At 38.9% G+C, this 25166-nt stretch overlaps 1 protein-coding gene across 4 annotated transcripts in view; it reads left to right on the top strand.

Moving 5' to 3' along the window:
* phkb (phosphorylase kinase, beta) overlaps positions 1-25166 on the top strand; it is an 85116-nt gene that overhangs the window by 17598 nt on the left and 42352 nt on the right. For all 4 annotated transcript variants that reach the window (XM_072464530.1, XM_072464529.1, XM_072464531.1 and 1 more), the window contains 9 exons: positions 261-341; positions 5461-5576; positions 10372-10435; positions 14956-15051; positions 16369-16566; positions 20802-20859; positions 21789-21866; positions 23276-23434; positions 23733-23827. In XM_072464530.1, coding sequence (XP_072320631.1) covers positions 261-341; positions 5461-5576; positions 10372-10435; positions 14956-15051; positions 16369-16566; positions 20802-20859; positions 21789-21866; positions 23276-23434; positions 23733-23827 — 945 coding nt within the window. The remainder of the gene's footprint in view (positions 1-260; positions 342-5460; positions 5577-10371; positions 10436-14955; positions 15052-16368; positions 16567-20801; positions 20860-21788; positions 21867-23275; positions 23435-23732; positions 23828-25166) is intronic.

The raw sequence follows: 25166 nt of genomic DNA on the forward strand, positions 1-25166 counted from the left end.
CAAGAAAATTACTCTAAATACAATTCAATTTGAACCATTACAACTTAATATTTAATACAGTCCTTTAAAAAGAATATCAGTTAATTATTTGCCTTATACTCATAAAGAACTGTTTCCAAGCTGCTGCAGAATAGTCAGTAAATGTACCGTAGTTGTTTACAATGCCACCTCTTTGTTCTATACATTAAAATCCAATGTAGTGTAAAAAATAAACTCCTAACTATGTGTACCTTTTCTCCATCTGCTTTCTTCTAATTTAGATTGACGCCGTCTCCCTGTTCCTGCTCTACCTGGTGGAGATGATATGCTCTGGTCTGCAGATCATTTACAACACTGATGAGGTAAACAACACCCCCAGAATGTCTGCCGGAGTAATCGATGGTGCGCACAAGGGATTAGCGCCCAGCCTGACTTATTGGTTTGATATTTTCAGCTCGATTGGCAAACGTCACTTCAAAGTTCAGCAAGAGGTTTTGAAGGTTAACTTTGAAAGACAGATTGCTGGTATGTGGGTGGGAGAAAGTCTATGTTATAATTTGTTATTTCATTATAACTTTAGTTAAAATGCCCACCTGTGACTCACCAGCACTAATTTAAAAGGTAGCAGTACAATGGAGGATATGCATATAAATTAGCCTTAATATTTGGATTATGTTATCTCTTGCAGTTCATTTTCTTTTACATTTTACTTTAATTATATTATGGAAACATGGGATTACCATCATGTTCAGGGCAAAAACAGTGGTCCAGTTGATAATGGAATTTGCATTAAAACATTACATATACCGAAGGGCATTCCAAATACAATCTAGTAAAGTTAAAATATTTGGTATTCCCTTCAAAACTTATTTTTCTTGAATTGTTAAACGCTTTTCCCCCCCTGAGTGATTTTATTGCATGTTATCGCCTTTTCTAGAATGTTCCACAGTACAACACTGTCTCCATGCAGACAAGCAGGTGAAGTTACTGATCAGATCTGTGGCGAGGCAATACAGAAATCTGTGTTTTTGCAATAAAAAACAGTAATTTAACACATTCTAGATAGAAACGTTTAATACCGTACTGTGGAATATTTTTGACAAATCAACAACATCTCCATGGAAACAAGAACGTGGTGTACCCCCGGGATTAGAAAAGTTACTATGCACAGTTTAGCAGCATTTCTTGATCGCAGGAAATAAGTAACCCTGTTTAAGAAGTGCAGAATGGACAGATACCCACAAGTTCAAGTTCTATCATCCCTTTATGTTCACAGCTCCTCTCTGGTGCTATGCGTGCTGTACTTGCAGCAGGTTTTATGAAAAGCACAGATGCAGTTAAGCATATTCCGGCTGTTAGACAGAAGGGCAGACAGACAAGCCGACAAATGTGTGCAATCACATTACCTCCTTGGCAGAGGTAATGATGTGACACTACTCCCTCAAAATCCAAGTGTCAGACTGGAGTGCTTTGAAAATCCATTAAAACATCACCCAAATCCCCTTCAGTCATCTCAGAACAGCCCATAGAAAATCCCCCGCGCGCCCTAACGGCTCACCTTCTATTTATTTTTGGTCATAAAAAGTTCAAATCTTCTTGTAGGAGTCAAACTAATATAATTTTACAATATTTGAAAAGTCGGGTTTTACAGTGGAGCGTTGTAATTCATTTGTCTTTTTATGTACACACCATTATGAAAAGAGGCTATGTGGCTGTTACACTTGTTTTTACTGTGCAGCCCTAAGGAGTAGTTTGACTTCATTAATTCAGTTAGTTTTATAGTCGACTCATGCGCAGCACCACTTAGGGCCACAGAGAAACTTGTGCCGTTGGTAAACTAAGAGATTTTGTTTATTTAGTAGATGGGGCTTATCTACGGAGAGGGGGGGACATGGTAAGGCATTATACCAGCGGCCAATTACTCTGTACGGGCTTGACATTGTTTACTGCTAAATCCTGTTTTAATAACCACTCATTTTTCTCAGTTTCTCAACCCGCCATGGCAGAACAAATTGACAGTGTAACTTTTCATGAGGGCAGGCCTATTTGTGCTGCAGGCTTAATTTGCATATTAAAACCCCTGATTATTACATTGCATAATTAAAACTGAAGTGGTTTCTTTGCATTCCTCCCACTCCCTCTCGCCTACTGTACACTTGTGATTGGGAATGACGGATGAAATGGCAAACTAATCGCGTTATTACGGCACAGTTTATTAGCGTGTTGTTAGCTGTCTCTGCTTGTGAAGTCCGATGGCGCGCGCGCGCCCGAGCTGGAAACTGCATTGCAGTATTTTTCTTGAAGCGCTATAGGAGGCCTGTTTGTCCTCTGAGAAGATGCTCTATCGACCTCCTTCAGATGCCATTTGCAGTTCTGTGCAACATGAAATGAAGCTTCTCATTAGCCGACCTGTGTCTCTGCATGTGTTTTTCCTTGTTACACAGGTGCACTCGGTTTTCACTGTGAAGTCCAACATCAGCCAAGTAGAATGTTGTAGTTATCCAATTCAAAAAGTGAGAATACCAACGTAGAAGAGAGTAAAATCATTCAGATTTCTACGACTCCATCCTGATTATAAATATTGTGCATTTTATGTCACATCGATGAACCTTCTGATCCCAAATTTGAAGAAGGTGCTTGGAAGGGCATCGGACATGAATTCAAAAGTCATCTCTGCACACCGGGAAGAAAGAGAGCTTGTACTGTAAATATGTTTGATAACTATCCTGTCACATACAGTATTTAGATATAATTAATGAAGTCTCAAATTTTATTAAAGGGTCGTGTACCAGATTTTTGTCACGTAATAAAGTAAAATCGGTTTCGCCCCAGCACACATATATTGTAACAGCATGTATTAGGGTGAAAATGAGACCCCAGTGTGCTTTCTGCATCTACTTGTAGAACTGTGAGTAATTAGGATGGTAAGAATGCGTTGGGTAATGTAAACACTACATGTGAACTGCTGCAAAGAGTTTAACACAGTCAAAATCAGGTACAGCATATTTTAACAGTTCTGTAAAATCACAATTAAAGTATATATAGTTTAAATATAATCCTTTACTGTTGGACATGCTATTGTTCCCGAGTTAAGTTATTCACACCTAGGCTGGGAGACTTTCCTTGTATTGCAGAGAAAGATGGATCTGTTTAGCCAGTGGGAAGTCACATTCATTAAGATGCCATTAAGATACTAAAAAGTCTCCCTCATTAATCACTGTTCATAAAATCCCAAAATGCAGCGGAGGCAAACCCCTCTCTCCCCCCTCTATCCCCCGTCCTCCTTCGCACTGGCCTATTTACCTCTCCCACGGCCTCTCTCCATCGTACCCCTTCCCTCCCTCATCTCTCATTTCATCGCTCTCCCCTGCTTTGTCATTTTGGATTAAATTACCCATCAGTCAGGCGCGCACACACAAGCACAGCTTCTTCCAGGTCTTTTTTAATCATTCAAGGCCTTTAAGTCGTCATACATTTGCGGTCGCTGCCTTCAGCTTGTTTCCTGGCGTCCCTATTGATTTGGACGCGTCTCCGAGGCCCTGTTCAAACTGTGCATTTCAATCAGCCTCCGAGATGTTGCGGCTGGTTTGACTGAGGTGAGGTTGTACGGAGTATGAGGTTTTAATGTTAATAGCTGCGCAAATACAATAAAAGTCCCATTGTGCCATAAGGTTATGGGACGTCAACGTAATTATGGAATTTGTAAGTCATGAGCTGGATTGTAATTGCTTTGAATTACACTGACTAGATTTGTAAATGGTATTCTTTCAGAACAATTGAGCTTTACAATATTATATAACTTTAGATGGATAGAAGTGAGGCTGCCAATCTTTGCTATCATCAATCTTTCAGACCACCACCAATCAATAACACACATCGCTCATATGTTTCCATGGTCTTGGCCGAGGATACAACATCATTATGCACGAGTTTGGGTTGGTGTGCAGGCGCTTTATGGATAAAACATTTGCCACCCATTATAACCATTGATTCCTTACTCATTGTATTTTTTATTGCACCAATTTAAAATGTAATCGCATAGGAACGTGGATGCCCATCATCACCTTTTTTTTTTTTTTTTACATCCCCCCAAAAATTGTGTCCTCGTCATTAAAGTGAAAAGGGTAAAGGGTACTTGTATCTTCCATCAAAAGCACTTTGTGTGCTTTTGGTCAGAGGACAAAATACATAATCTCAAAGCAAGGCGGACACATGACACAAGCACGTAATTATCCCCGAATCAATGTCATAGTGCACTCTTCGGGGAGCCGAACTTAGCTATTCAACCGTGCTTTATTCCCGGCTATAACAAATTTGAGGGTGAAAAATCCCCGACATAACCGCAGTACAATGTTTATGCCGTGACAGGTGGAGTGAAAAAAGCAGTGCATAAAACTGTTAATGGCTACAACTGAGTCCATGCAACTTAACTCTGCTACTTCGTTTTAATGCGAAGTTGAGGGTGTGATTGGTTTTCTTTCAATACATTCAATCCAAACGCACTCTTTCAAACAGGTCATTCATTAACGACGTGGGGTTTTTAAGGGCGCTTTGCCCTTCAGCTGATGAGGGCCGTGCTGCTGTGTCTACTTTACTGACCTCCGTAATAAGACTGTGGCCGACTCGCCGCACTACTGATCAATATCACAGTTGATTATTGTGGAGCTGTAACTAAGTGGCATTTGGTGGAGACGAGCTGACCGCTTTACACACGCTAATGATGCAAATGACTGACTTTTTTAGTGCCTCAGGTCTCGTATCGTAATATCATGTCAGTTCTTTGTCTTGCATCTTTGACATTCAGCACTCAGTCCTGACATTTCGACCACTAGCACTTGATGATTGAAGTTGCATTAGCCTGTCTTTTTTATTGATTATTTGGGCCACTAGATGATTACTGTGCATTTTTACTATGATATACATACAATATAGTTTAGAGTAGCCTACACACATAAAAAATGATAAAAAAGTAGTAAAGTGTGGAAAGTTAATCATATTTACTAAGTTATGGGGCTGTTATGGGGTTATTTTAGGTGTGGACTTGCCAAATCATTATTTCTGTTGTACTTTTAACACATTTTTTTAACCAGGTAAAGGTTAAAATATGGTGACAGAAGGTTTTTTTCAAATGCAGCCACAGTGCAATGTACTGCGTCTCCTCCCTTCGCTCTCGTCCCCATTTCACGCTCAAACTTTCCTGTCTAATAAAGCCTACAGGAACTCGCTTTGGTGATTCGGTGCAACATAAAACAATGAACAATGATGCGTATGCTTTTTAGAGTCTGTATAGTCCAAATAACGCTTATCAAAATATGACTACAGTTATTTTCCATAGTCGACTAGTCACAATTTGTCGATTAAGTGTTGCTACTAAGGTGCTATTTAATGACAGTCACAATTCTATTAGTGGGGGAATGTTTGAGCTGCTGCTGACTGTTAGTGCCCATTAAGTTATGCCTAATGTGTATTTTCTATCTGCAGGTATCTTTTATTCAAAACCTGGTCTTCTGCGTGGAGAGGGCCTACCGCGTTCCAGACTTTGGCATGTGGGAGCGGGGCAGCAAGTACAACAATGGCAGCACCGAGCTCCATTCCAGGTGAATCCAATGTATTCGATTTGTTGTACATTTGCAAATAAAATGCAAATGGCAACAAAACTTAATATCTGTAAACCGCTTACATTCTCGAACCATTTATTTTATTAGACAGAGCTGGTGTATCTGCCCAACTCACTTTCCCAATGTTCTCTCACAACACAACTTCTATTCACTGGTGTTTACAGCGAGAGATTGCGTGGGGGAAAAACTACCGTCTGAGCGTTACGTGGTTCATTTTTCTGCCTCGGGGCCGAAAGGGGGCAGCCTGTTGGAGAAGGATTGGATTTTAGCTTCATATACAGTGAAAGGTCCACTACAGTGTGTTAAGCGTTTTATTAAGTGCAACATTTGGGGATCGGGTCTAGCTTTTTGCTGCAGTTGAAGATGTGTTGAAAAGTTCTGACGGTTGTACTACAGCGATACGAGCTCGCAAACCTGGTGGGGAAGAAGAAGAGACAAATGCCATTAAGATAAAACGAGATGAGCCTTTATTGTGCAGCTAAGGTGTTTTAGTAATGAATTGTCTTGGGTAGATGACACAAAGCACAATTAGCCAGCAGTCATTCCAATCATAAAGCAATTCAGCGTGAAAACAGATAAGTCATTTTTCATTTATGCTTCGAGACGCAACATTACTCATGCACTATGCACACTGAGGCGATGAACTGCATAATACTAGAGTCAAAAACTAAAGAAATGCATCGAGAGAACAAAAATCCATGTACGGAGTGAGACGAGTACAACGCAGTAAATGTAAATGTTGCACTTGGGGAGATTTTCCATCTTTTTATATTGTTTTGTTCTCAGTTCTCAGTCAGATCAAGACACTGAATTTCACAAAAAGTTGTTTACAGTGACCAGTTTTCCCATTGTGTGAAAACTACATGTCTTTCTTATTTAGAGTCACGTTTATTCATACTTATGTGGTGTTGGGTCAGCCATGGTTTACTTGTTATCTTATGCTTTGAATGTGTTTGGATTTCCAATTTACTGACTTTAATATGGTTAATTTTGTGTTTTATTCATTATTATTTTTTATGAACATTTATTTGATCAGGTAAGAACCCATTGAGATCAAACAATGTTTTTCCAAGGGTGACCCGAGGCAAGGCAAAGACATAACGGCGCACACATTTTTAAACCATTACACATTTAAAAGAGATTTACAAAATCTAAATTTGAAAGAGAAGACAGTTTTTTGTAATTAGTAGTAAACACTAGCCTTGTAGGTTGAATATCTGCCTTATTATCTATCCTGTTCCATTTCAATTGATGCATAAAAATTCAAATGAATTTAGTTTGATTCATTACACGTGCCTTTTAAATGAGCATGGCGATATCTTTTTAACATTAACTATATTTTTAGATGATAAGCCAGTTAACAAATTAGTCTTAAAACATGAAACGATTAGCAATTACAATATTCGTTAACCACTAAGGTATTCTTTTAAAAGCATTCGATCAATAGACGCAGTGTTCAAGTTGTCTATTCATTTGTTCTTTCTCATATCAATATTCTTTCCGTCATTTAAAACAAGCTCAATCTAGCACCAAATTACTGCAATGTTCAGCAGCAAACCTGGCAGCAACTGAGCGCCACAGTGGAGATAATTAGAAGATATCTAATTAAAATGCGTTTCTTAGATGCTTGAATTTCTATTTTTCCAGAACAATGTGTTGCCTCACATTATTTTCAAGGAAAGAAAGACAAATTTTAATGTCGGGTATTACATTAAAAAGAAAAAAAGAAGAATATGAAAAGGAAAAAACAAAGGTTTATTGTCTGAATACAATAAATATAGTTTAATTTCCAAATCTCTAGTTGTCCATTATGTATTTACTTAAATAATAAGTTTAGTTTTTTAAATCCACAACTCAAGTTTACTTCAAAATAGTAATTAAAACTTTCAAACATGCAATAGAACTCCAATTCCAAATATAACTTAGAAGTACTGTCAGACATAAATGTAGGCGTATAACTAATTAATATTTCAATTCCATTTATTCCACTTACTTTATAACAACAACATTATTAAAAGTACAACACTCTTGGACCTAATAATGAGTAAAGTGCTACATTGTGTTTAAAAGGGAGAAGCTCAAACATTTACAAATCATATGGATATGGTAAATTTAGGCTCATCACCAAAGTCCAGCAGTTATAATCTACAAAAGCATATATTTTTAAACTTGAATAGGCAAAACGATACCCAAAATATATTGTTTAATTTGCTTATTTTGCTGAATTTAACTCTATCTCGGACAAACTATTCCGTAACTCGTCATTGTGGTTCTTACATTTCGCATTATGAAGTGTAATGTAAGTATTGGCTTTGCGCAGTACTTGTGCCGTTTCAAAATATCATCAATATCAACAAATATCATCAAATGAAATATCAAAACTGCAACCTTCATAAAAATAAAGGGTCAGCCGTGTTTGAAACGATACGAATTTTAAATTAAAAACGCTACCTGCCTCTGATTAGAGGCTCGAGGTCGGCTGGTGCTCTTCTCAGCTCCATGTTTTCCCCGATAAAGATCCTTAATTTCTCTCAAATGCTTATCTCGGAAGCATGTTTTTCAATGCTACTGGCAAAAGTACACTAAGATACCCCTCAAGAAAAGATAACAACTGCAGCGCCTTCTTCAGTGGCCACGTTGAGCATCAGTTTTACAGAAAGCTATACAATTCCAATCAGCAAGCCTTAGCATCTGCGCAAAGTGTGTACCAGTGGACAAAAGATGTGAAATTAATTGAAGTGAACGGGAAAAGATGTGCTTAATTATACCAATTACTCATTTGTCCATATTGGATTAAGTGATTCACTGCCTCTGTGTTATGTTCATTAATAAGAGACAAGAGTGGAACAGTTTTTTTTAGCCTTTAAACTTGGACTGTTGGGTCATCCACTGCCTAACCGCCCGGTTCACAGGCGTACCATTGACCACCTGGGTATTTTTATTCCTTCTTCTTTTATTTCCTCTATTTTGCCAGTGTTTATTGTCATGAAAAAATACAAAAATTAAATAAGTACTAGTTGGTTAAAGGAAATAAAAGAGTTATAGAAAACCAAATGAATCGTTTCTGGTTACCATGGCCATTGCTTATAACCATAACGGTATGTATTATTTCAATGTATTATTATTATTTTCATTGCCGCACGAGTAATTTACAGGGAAACAATAATGTAATTTTATGTGTTGTTTATGTTTATGTGCATGGGTCTTTTTAAAGAGCGTCGGTTTGAGTTCATGGATAGATAGAGTTGTCCTTCTTTTGGATTTGTTCTTTCGTTTATTCACCCCGTACCAAGCTGATTCACGGAGCAGTTAATTTTAAGATTCACTAACTTATGCTGACAAGACAAATTTACCCGCAGATCAGACATATAAAACATTTAATTTAAAACAGAATTGGCCAGGTCAATGCAATTACTACAGCAACAGATATTCATAAATCTCCTTAACTGTATTGTATTGTATGGGCTGAGGCTATGCAGGGCCCAGATGGTAATTAGTTACACAGACATACAACGACTCATTCATACATTCAGCCTGGGTAGTCTTTATTCACTTACATAGAGTTGTTATAGGTGTGAAACGGGAGTGATGATTATCATTAGTGATGCACATCTGTTGAAGGTCTCTGTCTCCATGGAGATGTTACTGAAACTGAAACTATGTTATGGCAAGAAAATTATACATCTGGTATTTATTAAATTACAGCTGTTTTATTGCAAAAATAGCTGTGAGCTGCTTGTTTCCACTGAGATAGTGTAAGTGGTCAGTGCAATCCCTCGTTCGTCCAGGAGTGATCCAGCGTAGACAAAGATTCAAAGGGTAGTCATCTGGACAATGTTTTAAATATCATGACGTTTCACTCCAAGGAGCATCACTGCGCGTTACATTTTCAAAAGAAGCTGTTTTTGTTATTGTTTTATCCCTTTCCTCAATAATATTCACGAACCTTCAAATGTGATTATGAACAAAAGACAAATTGTACACTTGTAAATTGCATAAATTTGCTGTTGCTGAGGATTGTTTTTTCAGTTTTGGCTGTAACACAGTCACAAACTTCAATTTTGGATGCTACAATTTCATTCTAGGCAAACACATTCTAGGTAAACTAATTGTGTGGAGCCCGTACGGTCTAAACTCGTGGAGAAACACTCTCCAGCAACATTTTCATCATGCCATTGTCTCGCTCGCTCCACCTGTCAACTCCAACTATTGCATCACACAACTGTTTTGCTCCTGTTTCCTGTTTTTTTTTTTTTTCAACCTCCTGTGTCCTCACTCCGCAGCACATCTTCTCCTTTCTGTGAGCGGCTGACAGTTCTGCAAACCACTACTGTCTGTGCGCCGCTCTCCCTACATCGAATTAGCCGCTCCCGCCATCCCCTCCATTTAAGAATCAATTTTGCATTTGCTAATGGAACTGAACAATTTCTGATATGTCAGCATATCTCGTCTTCCTCCTTTTTTTCTCCACCCCCCCAAGCACGGAAATCCTTCTCGTCCTCGAAATGACACGAAAATTGATTCTCATCGAGTCTGGACTGCAATCAGTAGCTGTAGCCATTGCTAATTCCTTGTCTTTTTTTTTTTTGGTTTAAATGTACGTTATTTATGGTTGCAGAGAAAACCTCTATCCCAGACAAGACGCTAATTCACATTCAAGTAATACTCTCAAGCTCTAAAGATACCCACTAGCCTATTTCCGTCGTCATCTAACAAGTACATTATGTCGCAATAAATCACTGAAGTCGTGTGTGTCATTTTTCTCTTTCTGCAGCTCCGTGGGGCTGGCAAAAGCTGCTCTGGAGGCCATCAATGGATTCAACTTGTTTGGCAACCAGGTACTTATAATAATTCACCTACTTCTAAACGGGTCCCGCGATGCTCGTACATTCTTGTCTAATTTTGTCACCCTCCGCGCGACCATTGCGCAGATAGACGGCCTATTTCCGCGTCCACAGAGACACGCCGCTCCTACCATACGTTAGCGAAATGCACAGTGTTCTACTTCTTAAATATGTAGTGAAGGTATTATTATAAACGGAGGACGGAAGTGCTGCATTTCATCTCTTGAGTACAGATAAACCTGGTCAAGTGTTACCGTAGCTCAGTTGCATAAAATATTACAAATTATTTTATTATATATGTTGTGGATGATACTTTTACAGCTTGAAAAATACTAAAATACAGTTTTAAAGACGAGGTACAAATTGTATTTTTGGTCTGGTCCTGTTCAGTCCAGTCTGTATAGCTATAAATGTTGTAAAAGATTAGATTTCGGTATAAAGACAATAGAAAAGATTTGGTTAGAATGGGTACAATGGAAAAATAAATTAAAATAGCATAATCATCGGATATTTATTATCTTGAAAAACAAATGCAAGAATACACCAACTCTCTCATAGCTTGTTCTAACTGCAGATATTGTTAACAATCTGTGAGATAGATTAAATCCCAGTTACAGCAAACTGTAAACTGTCTGATCAGTGACAGTGACACAAACCACACCAAACGCGCAGACTCTGAGAGCATCATGGGACAAAAGAGGCTTCAAATGGGACAAAAGACGTGGAAAACTGCTCTACCAATATACAGTGTTGTCTGAACTATAAGGCGCACTATCAATGAATGGTCAACTTTCGAGTAAAACAAAACATGAACAACACACAATCAAAAAAGGTCAGAATTCATCCATATATAAGGCGCACTGGATTATAAGATAAGATATTCCTTTATTGTCCCACATGGGGAAATTTCATTGATGCAACGCAGGTAGATACAGAGGTACAGATCACTTATAGGAAGTTTGAAAAACACTTTCAGTAGAAGATCTCCTATAAACAAAAACTCCCACAGACAAAACCTCCCATCACCCAACAAGGGATGGAGGGGAAAAATAATAAAGATAAAAATAAATAAATAAATACACAAATACCATTGCATGTGATCACGACAGTAATTGCGACGTGACGACGGCACATGGATTGCACATGAATTTCACAGTAATTGCACATGAATTACGACAGTAATTGCACATATGACGGACTTGCACATGGTTAGATCAGTATTGCGAGTGTTCAGGACTAACAGTGTTTGTTGTAAAGTCTGACAGCAGCAGGAAGGAAAGACCTATGAAACCTTTCCTTCACACAGCGAGGGTGGATCAGTCTCTCACTGAAGCTGCTCTCCAGAGCAGACAGAGTGTCCTGCAGGGGGTGACACTATAAGGCTGGATTCAAGTAGTTTTTGGAAAAATAAAGGCTTTTAAGTGCACCTTATAGTGCGGAAAACTAGTTTACTTTACTTAGTTACTGACAAACGTTGATGTTACTGTTTGTTATTGTAACGTTGATTTCTTCACCGTTACAAAAATCATCTCTGTATGTTCTGCATCTTCACATTTCCAGTTTAGGTTCTAAAGCCGGTTATCAGGAAGCAGAATAGGTTCCTCACTGTGGGGCGCCAGATCCTATGTAGTTTCCCAGGAACCCAAAAGGGCTCTCCGTGATTTGAAGTGTCCTTAGTAGATCACAGTTAATGGTTCAGTTGCAGTTGTTTTACTGTTTTTAAATGAGTAGATTATTGTCTAATGTCCCTGCTAAATCAAGATGAATTTAAAAAAAAAAGAGGATGTATTACAGCCATTACCATTCAAGCCATTATTTGTTATTGTGGTCTCAAAGCAGAAGTTTATATTATCATGTATTATTAAGTAACAATGTAAGCGTTGTTGCTAATCCTCCTTATCTTTCGAAACCGCTCTCAGCTATTTTTTTTCATCACTTTGCTTCGACTCAGCGACTTTCTTCTGCGCAACGCTGTGATTGATGGCAGTTTCAAAGTTTTGTCGTTCCATCTCAGCCGCTTCCGTTCGTGGTTATATTTTATTTCTATTATTTCTTTCTTCCTGCGAGACCGGTAAATTCATTACACCTCCTAATGGATTGGAAAATGAGTCGCACCACTCGTACCGGCTCCTGTCTTGTTATTCCTCCTTCACCCCACCTAGAATAACCTTTTCAGCTCATATAATGCATTTGAGGATGGAGTGTTTTTCACCCGCGTGTGTGAGGCTTTTGGGTTGAGTGTATATTGGAAGTCTGAGCTACTTTGATCATCTGCGAAATGAGGCCTTTAGCGGTGCTCGGTGATACATTTTGCTATCCCCCTCAGTCGCGTTGAAAGGAGCACTTGGCAAAGGTGTCTGCTTTATGATCCATGTTGTCCCTTTGTGAGGCGGAGAGCGATATCAGCCATTCACTCGCTTATTAATGATCACTATCAATCTGTATTCCCGCCGATGGCTCTTTTGCTTCCGACGCCAAATCCCCAGAAGTCTTTAAACTGAAGCGTTTGGGCGCATTCTGAAGCCCGCTATCACACCTCGCATCGTCTACAGTGACAGCCTATTGGCCTTTGTGCCACTTGAACGGGAACGGTATCAGTTATGTGAACGCGAGATTTGGTATCCATGATCTCTTGGCTTCTCCCTGTGACAGATTTAGCACGACTGGCGAGATTGATCTTGCCAAGGGAAGGATCCTTGAGCTCTTAAAGCCCGTCGTTAAATTCACAGGGCTGTGTAAACACGGCTGAACAATCAAATCTTCACAGGTTCCTCGTGTCCATCCAGGGACTTGTCATTTAATTCACACGCCGCTGGAGGAGGGATACAGACTCTGTAAATGTATAGCCTTTACTTTTTTTTTATTTTTTTCTTGCCAACTTTTGTAAGGTCATGATGTGCATTCAAGTTGAGGTGGGAGATCTAATGTTAAAATGCAATATTAAAAAACAATAAATTACAGTAACTCCTATAAAAAAGAATCAAAAATAGCAGATTTTTGAATTTAGAAGATTTTATTTTCTGATTATTGTCTTTGAAATAATAAAAAAAAATATATAAAATAAATATATAACTTTTTTGTTAACACTTCATATTCCACTACCCTTAATTCAATGTACCAACCTCATGTACAATACAAAACCATGCAATAAGAAATCGCCAGACCTTTCTAATTCTAACCTGAACACCACCATGTAATTTCTGAAAAGAACTGCAATTTAAAGTATGACTCACTTTTTGTCACCCACTTGAACACCCAAGTTACAAACGTTCATGTTGCCGTGGCTGTGGAGAGCTTGTTCACCCACAAGCCCCAAAGCCCCAAAGCCCCAAAGGTTAACAGTTCAGCCTCATCTCTGACCAGCGCATACTGCAGTTGTGTCACGGGGCATGCATCAATCTGCTCTGTGAGTGATTGATGTCTTCACAGAGGCATTTGGTGCAGATTAGCAGCCACTTTGATTTGAATTAACTTTTTTATTTCATGTTTCCATTTAGCGCAACAATTATTTCATCTGATAATCCCCACTGAAAGACCTTGTTCAATCATTCTGAAAAGTATCCACAGATGCATGTACCGGTATGTTAAAGTACATGCTGACTTCTGTTGTGTAGACTCTCCTACATGCCGACTTCCACTGCAGACCTTTCCTTTCTAATTCAATACTGAACCACAAGGGCAAGTCCAAGTACCCACAGCAGACAAGACACTTTTCTTGATTTCTTTCTACATCATTGCAACAGCATAATGTATAAATGCTGACATTTACCACCTTCGGGACCCATCTCATCTTTTACAAGCTTATTCACGGTAACCGTGTCGAACGGATGCAAGGTAAAATTATTTCTCTTCACCCTTTTTTCTCTGCTGATGCAACCTTGGAAAAGCCTGAAGTGAACTGAACTCTACCGTAAAACATTGCTGATTTGACTAAAACTTCTGGTTGACCTGACCTGACGAAAGAAAAAAAATAATACGTTGGTGATGCATAATACATTTGGGCTGCATTAAAACGTGCTTAGAAGGAGGTTGGAGCGACAAGGCTGATGGATAGAAGGGGACCAGCACTAGAAATGTTTTGACCACTTAACACGGTAAGTACTCTGAAAAGTGTTGGGCCCCTCCCACTGCTGGACCGGCGCTCAGCATTGTTCGTGCCACTTCAGTTTTGTACAAGTGACTCTCCATTCTGTGCTTGTCTCCCTCCTACACTTTATATCAAAATAAAATGTTAGCCTGTGTCGACAGAATAATACTGTGCTAGGAAGCTTGTTTGGTGCCCTCAAGTCATACAGATTTGTTGACAGTGTTATTCAAGTTGCTTTCATCGTGTTATGGTGTTAAGACGTGGGAAGGAAGGGGTGGGCGTTATACTATCTTTTCCTTTTCTTTTTTTTCCAGAATGGATTTGTTGTTTGATCTTTGTTTTAATTGTACATAATTGTATCTATATGCTCAACATAAACATACAAGACTAAAAATAAATCCACTTGTTTGTGTGTTTTGCTCGGCAGGGCTGCTCGTGGTCGGTGATATTTGTGGATTTGGACGCCCACAACAGGAACAGACAAACTCTGTGCTCTCTGTTGCCCCGGGAGTCTCGCTCACATGCAAGTTCTCTTTTTGTTTCAGTGTAAATGGAGTTCATATTTGTATGTTAAAAAATGGAAAACATACACAACAATGGAATTAAATATAACATGTTAAATACAGTAAAGAACTATAATATCATATTCATGGGTTTCAGTCACATTTCCTGTTTTGGACATATTTTTTGAGGACTTCAGGCCATACATCAGATAGAATTTGTATTTATTATTTTTTTTTATAATATAATGATAGCAAAATATATTGTAAGTGAAATACCTTTTAGAACTACCCTCCTCTCTAAATGTTCTTTCCCTTAAATTAATCGGATGAGAAATGTTACGAACAAGTGGCACCTGCAGCTCTGTGGGTGGTGAAAGTCCAAAGTGAAGGCAAATTCATTCCCTCTCACTCTCAGCAGCTCGCAGACACTTAAATGATCACATCTCTGAGCTGAATGTGTGGCAGAATAGCAGCCATCAGCCGCAGAGGAAATGAGTGTAATTAGGCCAACCGAGTGATGTTATAGCCCAGGGAGATGGACGTTAAAGGCACACCACAAGTGCAGGAGGACCAATAAACTTCAGGATAAGCATAAAATATCAATGTAATATCACCTCTTCTTACGGTGCAATATTGGAATTCAATCTTCAATATAGGCCTGTGAGGTACCTCTGGTGAATATGTTTCCAAGCTGATATCACATCCCATTTTCACCTCTGAAGACATTAACGAAGACGTTAGAGCTGGAGCAACGCGTGGTTACTAACACTTGACAGACGTTTCACTCTGGCAGAAAATGTACTAAAGCTCTGTTACTGAAGCCCGAATTCTAGAGCCAAAATGATGCTGCAGATTCACAAAAACTATCCAAACTTTTTCATTAGTTGTGGATTGACTGTTTTGACCATTACCACTTTGAGTTATTGGAAAAACTAACAATTCCTATTAAAAAATGAAAATCCATGAATGCTTTGGATGTACCCTTTTCAGGTGGCTAATGTTTATGTTTTGTTACAGTAAATGCTGATGATACTGTTCGAAATATTATTACAGTTTGAAAGTTTGTATCTATTTAGTGAACAATGCATGCATATTTTGTTCAAGATAAGGTTTTAGAAGGTAATATTTGATGTCCAAACCTATATTTTTTTATCATCTATGTATTCTAACATGCAGTTCTTGAGCATGCTAAAAGTCTACAAACACAGAAGTTAGAAATGCACTACATGAAGTCGCATCAAGATGAAAATTTCTAATCAAAAACAATATTTTCTGTCATTTTTATCTATCAGTCAATCAATTAAAAAGCATTAAAAAAAATGTGTTTCCTTTTCCAGAACACAGACGCCGCTTTGCTTCCGACGATCAGCTATCCTGCTTTTGCAGTAGACGACGATGCACTTTCCAGTCAGACACTGGACAAGATTGTTCGAAAGCTGCGCGGAAAGTACGGTTTCAAGAGATTCCTCCGCGACGGTTACCGCACTGCCAATGAGGACAAGGACCGGCGCTACTACAAACCTGCTGAAATGAAGGTTGGTATCTCAAAAGCTTTCGATATTGTTTTTACCATCTTTTAAGAATGAAGGAGAATAAATGTATAATATTTTGATTATTGTTGTGGTGGTGATAGTTAACAGCGTAGACTTTTAAAAATAATATTGAACATCTTTTATCTTACACATACCAGTCAAACACAGGGTTTAATCCCCTTGGCATTTCACTCCTTATTCCTTATTATATGTGTTTGTGTGTGTGTGTCCAAGTGTTTGTGTGTGCGAATAAGTTTCCTATCAAAGTTCAAGCCCGTATTGGATATGTTTGTGTGACCGTGCATTCATTGGCCTTTCGGAAAAATCCCCCGAGAACTTTACAAAACAACACTTCACAACTGAACTGAAGAGTGCATACAGTGAGTGACTCCAAGGCTGATGCTTAATGCACTACAAGCCAGTGCTTTAGCCTCAGAACTAACCTTGCAGCATTAATGAGCTAAGGGAGCAAGTGTACAAAGCCCTGAAAGAAGTGGGCTTTAGTGCATTTTACACTGTCAGACAAGTCTCACTTTTGATGACATTTCAACTTATTTAAATTCACTCAAATATTCAGCGATATCAATGTAATATGTCTCATTTTTGGTGATTTTTCCTTCAAATAACAAGGCCGTATTGGATCTAAATTATGGGGCATTCTGCAATGGAGCATAAGACAATAAATTGTTTAAATACATGTCGGTGTAATCCCTCATTCGTCCAGGCGCGTTCCATAGGACCAGGACCAGGACATTTAGATGCTAATCAGGTCCTCAGGGTGTTTGAGCCAGGGTCTCACAAAGACAAAGAGGATTCTAATAGCCCATTAAAATTCTGAATAGGCTAGCTCGGTAGATACAAGGGGGGAGTTTCTGTTGAAACAAACAACTCTTTCTACTTCAGGAAGGCTCCGCCCAATGGGCGGGTCTTACCACAGAACAGTATTAATATCGGAGTTCTCGATCTAAATTCTTTTATTGACAATGACTCTTGGATGAGAGTCAAAACGTCTATTTTTTCTAACTGAGTCCAGATGACTACAACTGAAGCTTTTTCTACTATGTTTAAATACATGTATAAACCTATCCACATGCCGGGCCCTAACACGAGCTTATCGCATTTCACGAAAATCTACAAAAAAACAAAAACCTTTTTATAGCCAAGGGGGACCAGTTCTCAATGTGGTTTAGTGGGACTTGACAGATTGCTCCTTGTGGCATGCAAAGCTGTAGTGTGACTATGAATAATGCTCAAAACAATAATGCCCCTCTTAGCAAATTAGATTGCTTCGGGCTCTTGTAGATTTGCAAAATTGTCGGAAAAGAAAGTTGAGTAGTGTTGAATAAGATGTGCGCTGCCGTGATGCCTGAGCGCAGAAGTCCCCGGGCAGGCAAAAAACCTTGGATAACCAGCACGTTTGAAATCAGAATTGTTGTATTGTTATATTCTGAAGAGTTGGAGGAGTACAAAGATTCAGTTGCAATGAATCAGCGCTAAAACCCTGACTTTTTGGGCTTCGAGAGATCCCAATTTATGAAACGATAAGCTGATGCCAGTTTCATAACTTTCTGCCGATTTACAGTGCCAGTGATGATTTTTCCTCTCCGTCTACTCATTGTAATATATTTGCTACTACATGCTAATACATACTGCAAATGAAACGGCGTGTAAAGGGCCAGATGAATGCATCACTTTTCGCATAAATATCACAATGGTTGGATTTCTATAACTGTCCTCTTTTACTGTACACTGCTCAGACGTGGAATCATCGGTATAAACTTTCTTGTACATTTTGTTTTATCTGATATTATGACTCATTTTTCGCGTTACATTTGGATGCTATCAATAAGACGCTACTGTACATCCCCTGACTGCAATGTTAAAGTGAGTTTTTGGCAGTTGCTGTGCGGGTGGGGGTCCCTTGTTGCACTTGTCGGTGGTGTTTAGGAGGAGCCTGTGGTGGGGCATATGCCTTTGCACTCCGTCTGTTTACCAGTGAAGAGGTGCAGCAGCCGGTGTGATAGACAGTTTTAACAATCAGTGTAGCTGCTGGAGCACAAAACACCGGGGATCCCTGCCTGTTTACTGGCTAGACAGGCCAAAAAACACAGGCCGCACTGGGTGACTGCTTTAGCTCCCTCTCCGAGCCAACTTTGCTTTCTATTCCACCTCTTTCTTCCAACTGTTCCTGCCAGATAGTATCTCTTTCAGAGCAGCATGCAAGGCCACAGAGACTAGATTTGATGTCAAAATAAGAGCATAGCTGTACAAATTCATATCTTGTAGTGCCCTTAAAGTGTGAAAAAGTGACATTTCAAACTACTTAACCTTTAGTTACGGCTTGCTTTCATCTACCAGCATTAACGGCGTTGCCTAATGTTTTATTAGATTCACGGTTTTGCTGTGTAAGCCTATTCAGCACTAACATAGCCACTTTAAGACCTATGATATTGGATTGGATTTATAGACAGTCGTTCTAGACACTTATAGTGCTGAGTCCTTTATTTATGTACTCCACGGTCACACGCCGGTGCCTTCTCTGGCTGTATCAACAAAGAAGTTTACCTGCTCAATGATGCAATGGCAGCGCAGATGGACAACGGTGAGAGAGTGCTAGCCACCTTAAAGTCAGTGATTGATCATTTACGAGCAGTACTACTACTACCAGCAGTAACCAAAAGGGAGTTCCTCTTTGTTCCAAACTGGTACGGGCTAATGGAAATTAAAGACAATATTTACAGTGAATAGCTATTGTGTTGGAAGACATCAGCTGATTTTATTGATGCTATATTAGATCAAAAATTATGTTTAATGATTATTTTTTAACACATCAAACGTTAACGCACACCAATGTCCTTGTAGAGGTCCAAATGCAAGGGTAAGTAATCTGGACAATGGCTTTGTAAGTCATTTTGAGTGGGATATAGCACCCCACAACTATGAGGGAGGGGCTGCCAGAGAACAATAAGATGGAACAATACTAACACTTTTTCACACAGGGCCTCATAGGATAGGATTTAGTTTAGTCTCTTAATAATAAAAACTTTCATTTAAAAGTGCATTTCTTTGATGATTATGAAACATTTAAGTGTGACAAACATGCAAAAAGAAAAAAATCAGTCAAATACTTTTTCACACCGCTGTTTTTCTGATTAAGTTTTGACAAATAGCCTTTGTTTCAAAGAAAGAAAGAAAGAAAGAAAGAATGATATGACAAAAACTTGATTAAAAATGCCTAAGTTATGGACGTTTCCCTCTTGAGCTCGTTATGCATTTTTCTTTCAGATTATTAAAAAAACAATCGAATTAGAAAAAAAACAAAAAGATGTGGCTGAATCATAACAACTGGAGCCTGCTTGACTCCACCCCCCAGCCCTCCAGCCCCCCAGCCCCCCATGACATGAGACCAAACAGCCCTGTGTGTGTACAGCGACTGAAATCTATAATAGGATTTCTGGATGAGCAAGATTGTCAGATCAGTTCAAGTTGTGCAAAATTGTCTCCCACCGCCGCCACACGCCGCCTCTCATTTTTCCAGGCTCAGTCGACCGAGTAGTTGCACAGTAAAAGCACAGACGCCTAGTGCACATTGATTATCCAGTCAGTCAATCAGCTAGTCCATCAACAGCCCAGTGTTTATGAAGTAAAGTAAAGTTTAATTAAGGAAAAAGCATAAAAAACGCACCGGACTGCAGGAGGTCATTGAACGGTTTCATAAGTGCCACACAGTGTAGACAATCGTAATATTGATTTACCGTAGAATGTGTTTTTATTTGCCGTGCTTCGTTCAGGCTTTTATTTATCCTCCAATAATAATGAACTCCCCCTCAATAGCTTTATTTGCCAGTTCAAGGGTGTTGGAAGTAGTGCAATACTCTAGATTCCTGCTTACGATGGCTGTAGTGAATGTTTAGTGTTGCAAATCCTGCTTAATTGTTGTCATTGTGTTTTTAAATTGTGCATGGTGGAGAAATTGTCTAAACTTGTGTGTTTATACATTTGTGGAAGCCTCCTGCAATGTATGCATTTTGGCTTTAGTCATTAGAGACAGTAGCAACCTAATTTCTGAGCTTATTGGCCTCCTCCTTTCTATACCCTCTTTAGTTTGGCACATAGGCCAGACTGTTTTGTATTCACTGATGTGGAAGTTCAGCCACCCATTCCTCTAAAGTCCTTGAGCTGGTCCCTTCTGGTGAAATAGAAAATCAGTCATTCCTCCTCTCTCTTTCTCTTTGCAGCTTTTTGATGGAATCGAGGGCGAGTTTCCCATATTTTTCATCTACATGATGATTGATGGTAAGTCTCGTTGAATCCGCATCCTTTGTAATGTCACCTCGAGTGTGTTATCTGGGAAAAGGGAGAAACACTACTTGTTGCATTTGACGGGAAATTACATTTTGTCATTTTCTTGAGGGATTTGTAGACGCTTTGAAAAGGGTTGCAAAAGGTGCGGGAAATACAACCGAGTGAACATATGGGAACGGTCAGATATAAGATGACTTCCATACACACAAGGTTAAAGCCATTCAGTTATAACGTATTGCAAAGAATATTCACACATTCTTTATATAAATCAAATGGCACAGCATAGATGAGAAGTGCACATTCACGTTTGCCAAAGAACGGCGTCCAATCTGTCATTATATAGAAGGGAAGTGAGCACTAAACTCTTAACTTTCATTTAAAGGAAGGGTATGACCGTTAAAGGGAGGGTATGATGAGGGTGAGATTTTGAATTCAAATTTCATAAGCTTTGTATTTCCCCAGATACAATATAAACATGTTCAAGCAACATAAAGGTTTTACAGATAACAATTCTTAGGTTGATTTATGCTTAAATACATATAAATTGGACATGGCCATGTTTTGTATGTTTATATTTGGTGTTTGGGACCCCTTTAAATACTTTAAACATTTACATTACAAGACAAGACATTTCACACATGTATTTTTATGTTTTTTAAATGCCTACTACCACATATCTTTACACTCTTAATATAGACCAAAAAAATACATTTTCTAACTTCTCTTTTTGTAATCGTTGTATTTTGATTATGATGATTTTTTTTTACTTTATGTACTTTCTTGTTGTGACTACATTTTCAATCGACAACCCGTTTCTCAAGCTGAATAAGATTGTTCAAAGTGTCGAGTCATTTTGCCTTAAGTACAGTTTCCATGGTAACGGTTAATGGTTCTTGTTGATGTTTGTTTATGTCTCGCAGGTGTCTTCAGAGGCAACAAGGCCCAAGTCAAAGAATACCAGGATCTGCTCGAACCCGTCATCTTCCACTCATACGAAGGTGAGAAATAATAAAACTCACACAAAGGATGTGAGCAAGGGTTCTAGCTACAGTGTACCTGCCTCTGTAGTACTGCAAACTTCTTCTCTTATTGAACTCGCTCATCCATATTCATAGACCTCATACTGCGGCCGAACGATCTTGGCCTTTTCCGTCTCGCACCTAAAGAAGGGGAGAGTGTGAAATGATAAGGATGTCGGCAGCTTTGAGTCTGCACAGAGAAGAGCCGGAGCGATCGGAGCGGAGAGGATCATGATGTGCTGATTTAAGTGTACTGGATACGTGTGAATTAACAAACCTCCTCGAGTTAATTGGAGGGCTTTAAGGGACGACGCATTGAAGTATTTTTTCACTTAAATACCAGGTTCGCTGTATGCGTGGGGTAAGAAACTGTGAAATGTTAAGCACGTGGATAGACACCTCGATGGGATGCATTTGTGTGGGGTTAATTGGGATGGTTGTTGTTAAAGTGAATAAATCTCCCTAAAGCTATACTTGAAAAAAACTATTGTAGAAAATGCTGCTTTAAAGCTAGCAGTAGCGCCATTGTCTTTTCACATCTTTTGCATTTACAAATCTTACAATCCAAGCTTTGGGATGACATACAGCACTATACTTTCTTACACTGTGTTATAACATAATTTGACCAGATTATTGAATTGCTGTGATCCACTATGTTAGTTTTTATTTTGATTTGTTGTTTTTGTCAGTATTCTCCAGGTATTGTTTATAGAATATGAATCACCTTCTTGAGATGGGCAGTGTAGTATGTGTAAATCAATATCTATGAGAACACACAAAGATGATAGATACCGCTATTGTGACTCTCCACAGAGAATATTTTAGATGAAGCTGAAGTTTGGAATTTATAGTTTTTGGCTTTGCTGCTACATCATTCTGACGAACAGTGCGAGGGCTGCAGTTATAGCCAGTTTATAAGGGCATGTTCCAAACCTCCTCTGTGATTCCTCTATATGTAGCAACCAGATAATGTGCAACGCCTTTAACCACTGGTGAGCACATTTAATTATCATATTTAAAGCTGCAACGATCAAGCGAATCATGACAAGTCGACTACAAAAACAAGTGGTAATTTGCGCATTGTAAGCTTGACTGTGCAGACTCTAAAACAAAAAGACCTTTTTTTTTATAACTAAGACAAAAAAACAATGCCACAAATGTCAAAGAAAGAACAAGCAATTTAAGATTTTCAATAAAAAGATAACTTTATTCTTAAATATTCTCTATCTGCTTGACTTTCATCACCATATTTCAACATTTATTTTATTAATATTGTATGTAAAAAGTCTTGTGCGTGCTTGTGTGCGTGTGTGGAGGCAAGTGGCTCAAAACAGGACACTATACATCACATTCTTGTTTTGTTTTTTACTCTTTTTGTCTATTCTCAGGCCACGCTATCATCCCCAAATACTACTATGTCCCAGCGGACTTTGTGGAGGCGGAGCAAAGCAAACATGGCAGCCAAAAGCGTTTCCCAAGCAACAGTGGCCGTGACGGAAAGGTCTTCCTGTGGGGTCAAGCGCTGTACAACATCGCCAGGCTGCTGGGTATATGGCCTCTTTATTCTCACAAATTGGGTTATTTTAATGCAAATAGGCTTGATGTATAGCTACCACCATAATGCACTCTTATCTTTATATATTGACATTAAAACATTGCAATAATGTGTGGGCAATTGTATCTTTGTGCTGTGCTAATGCAAGCTAACGGTGAGCGATCGATTTGCCCTGTACTCGGTTAGCCTCGCCGGGCCTCGTTGTGTGTCCATCTGCATCCGTGTCCGGCTCTCGTCTGTTCCATGTCTGACCGTGTGCGTGGTTGTGCGTTTTTTTGTGTGCATCGCAGTGGATGAGCTAATCAGCCCGAACGAAATCGACCCCATTCACCGCTATGTGCCGCGGCAGGACCAGCGCAACGTCAGCATGAGATACTCCAATCAGGTATGTTCGGATCACATCTACACCATTATCCAACCACTTAATCCCCCGCATACCAGTCTGGTCTTGTCCTGCACTGATTTCAGCCTCTGTCTTTTGATTTATTTATTTTTCATCATAGTATCATAGGCCTATAGAAAAGATAATTCAACGTTGCGATTTATGGGCGACGTATTGAACATTCTCTTTCATTTTTACTTTGATTCCTTTTCATGCACAAGGGAAATTACATAAAATAAAATGGTTGTAATATTTAAAGATGGCTACCACAGAGAATATGATCCGTCCAAAGTTGAAATGTGTCGATAATCATTCCTCTTGAAAAGTTTGTAAAATTAACTTTATTGAGATTTTAACCTTGTTTAAAGGTGCAGGACGTAACACAGCAGCATCATAATATCACTCTGCAACGACATGATTGGTTCTGAAATGTCTTGTAGCCACAAAAAAAAACAAATGTGTGATAATCTGTTGCTTGCTACGGTGAAATTCAAGTACGAAATGACAGGGCTTATCATTTAGTTTAGTTTATTTATTTAGGCTGGGGCAGTGCACAATATACATTAACTATAACATGAGAGATGCATTGTACCAGGCTTTAGCTCAAGTCATAATGTCCACCTGTAGTCCCTGGACAGGCTGATGTTATAGTTCATAACAAAAGAAACCTTCTGAAAAGTTCTGTGACATCATTCACATCCAGTCCTCTGATTTGTTAGTTATGAAGTATTTTATGCTCCATTCACTGTTCTTCAGATTGTTCCCTCTCCAGAGCTCTCACACACACATCAGTCCACATTCTGAGAGCAATTTTAGTTTGAAATAAGACTCTTTTTTTGCCTGGCCCAAAAATGTATGAAAGTGTCTGCAGTTTTGAACAGGAAGTCAATGGACCTGTTTTTATTACTACCACTTTTAGATCAATAGTGTGGTTTGCAATGGAGAAAATGTTAAATGATGATTCACTTTTGTTTTAGTTCAATACTAAGTACCTGGAAAAAACATACCGTATTTTCTGTAGTACAAGTATAAGTCGCACCGGAGTACAAGTCGCACCAGCCAAAAATGCATAATAGAGGAGAAAAAAACATAATAAGTCGCACTGGAGTATGAAATAAGGTTGCAAGTGTGAAAAGTCGCTCCGGAGTATATAAGTATAAATATGAGTATAAGTCGCACCCCGGCAAAAACTGAAAAAAAGGTGCGACTTCTACTTCGGAAAATACGGTAATTTATTTATTTATTAGCAAATCATATGAGCATATTGTGACTCTGTAGAGGGAGGGTTCGACAGTGAAAAAATGACCACACCCACACTTTGTCTCAACATAGAAACAGGTAT

The sequence above is a fragment of the Eucyclogobius newberryi genome, unplaced genomic scaffold (genome assembly GCF_026437365.1).
Source record: "Eucyclogobius newberryi isolate DKJ021-1_F unplaced genomic scaffold, fEucNew1.0.hap1 SCAF_5, whole genome shotgun sequence".
Taxonomy (NCBI): Eukaryota; Metazoa; Chordata; class Actinopteri; order Gobiiformes; family Gobiidae; genus Eucyclogobius; species Eucyclogobius newberryi.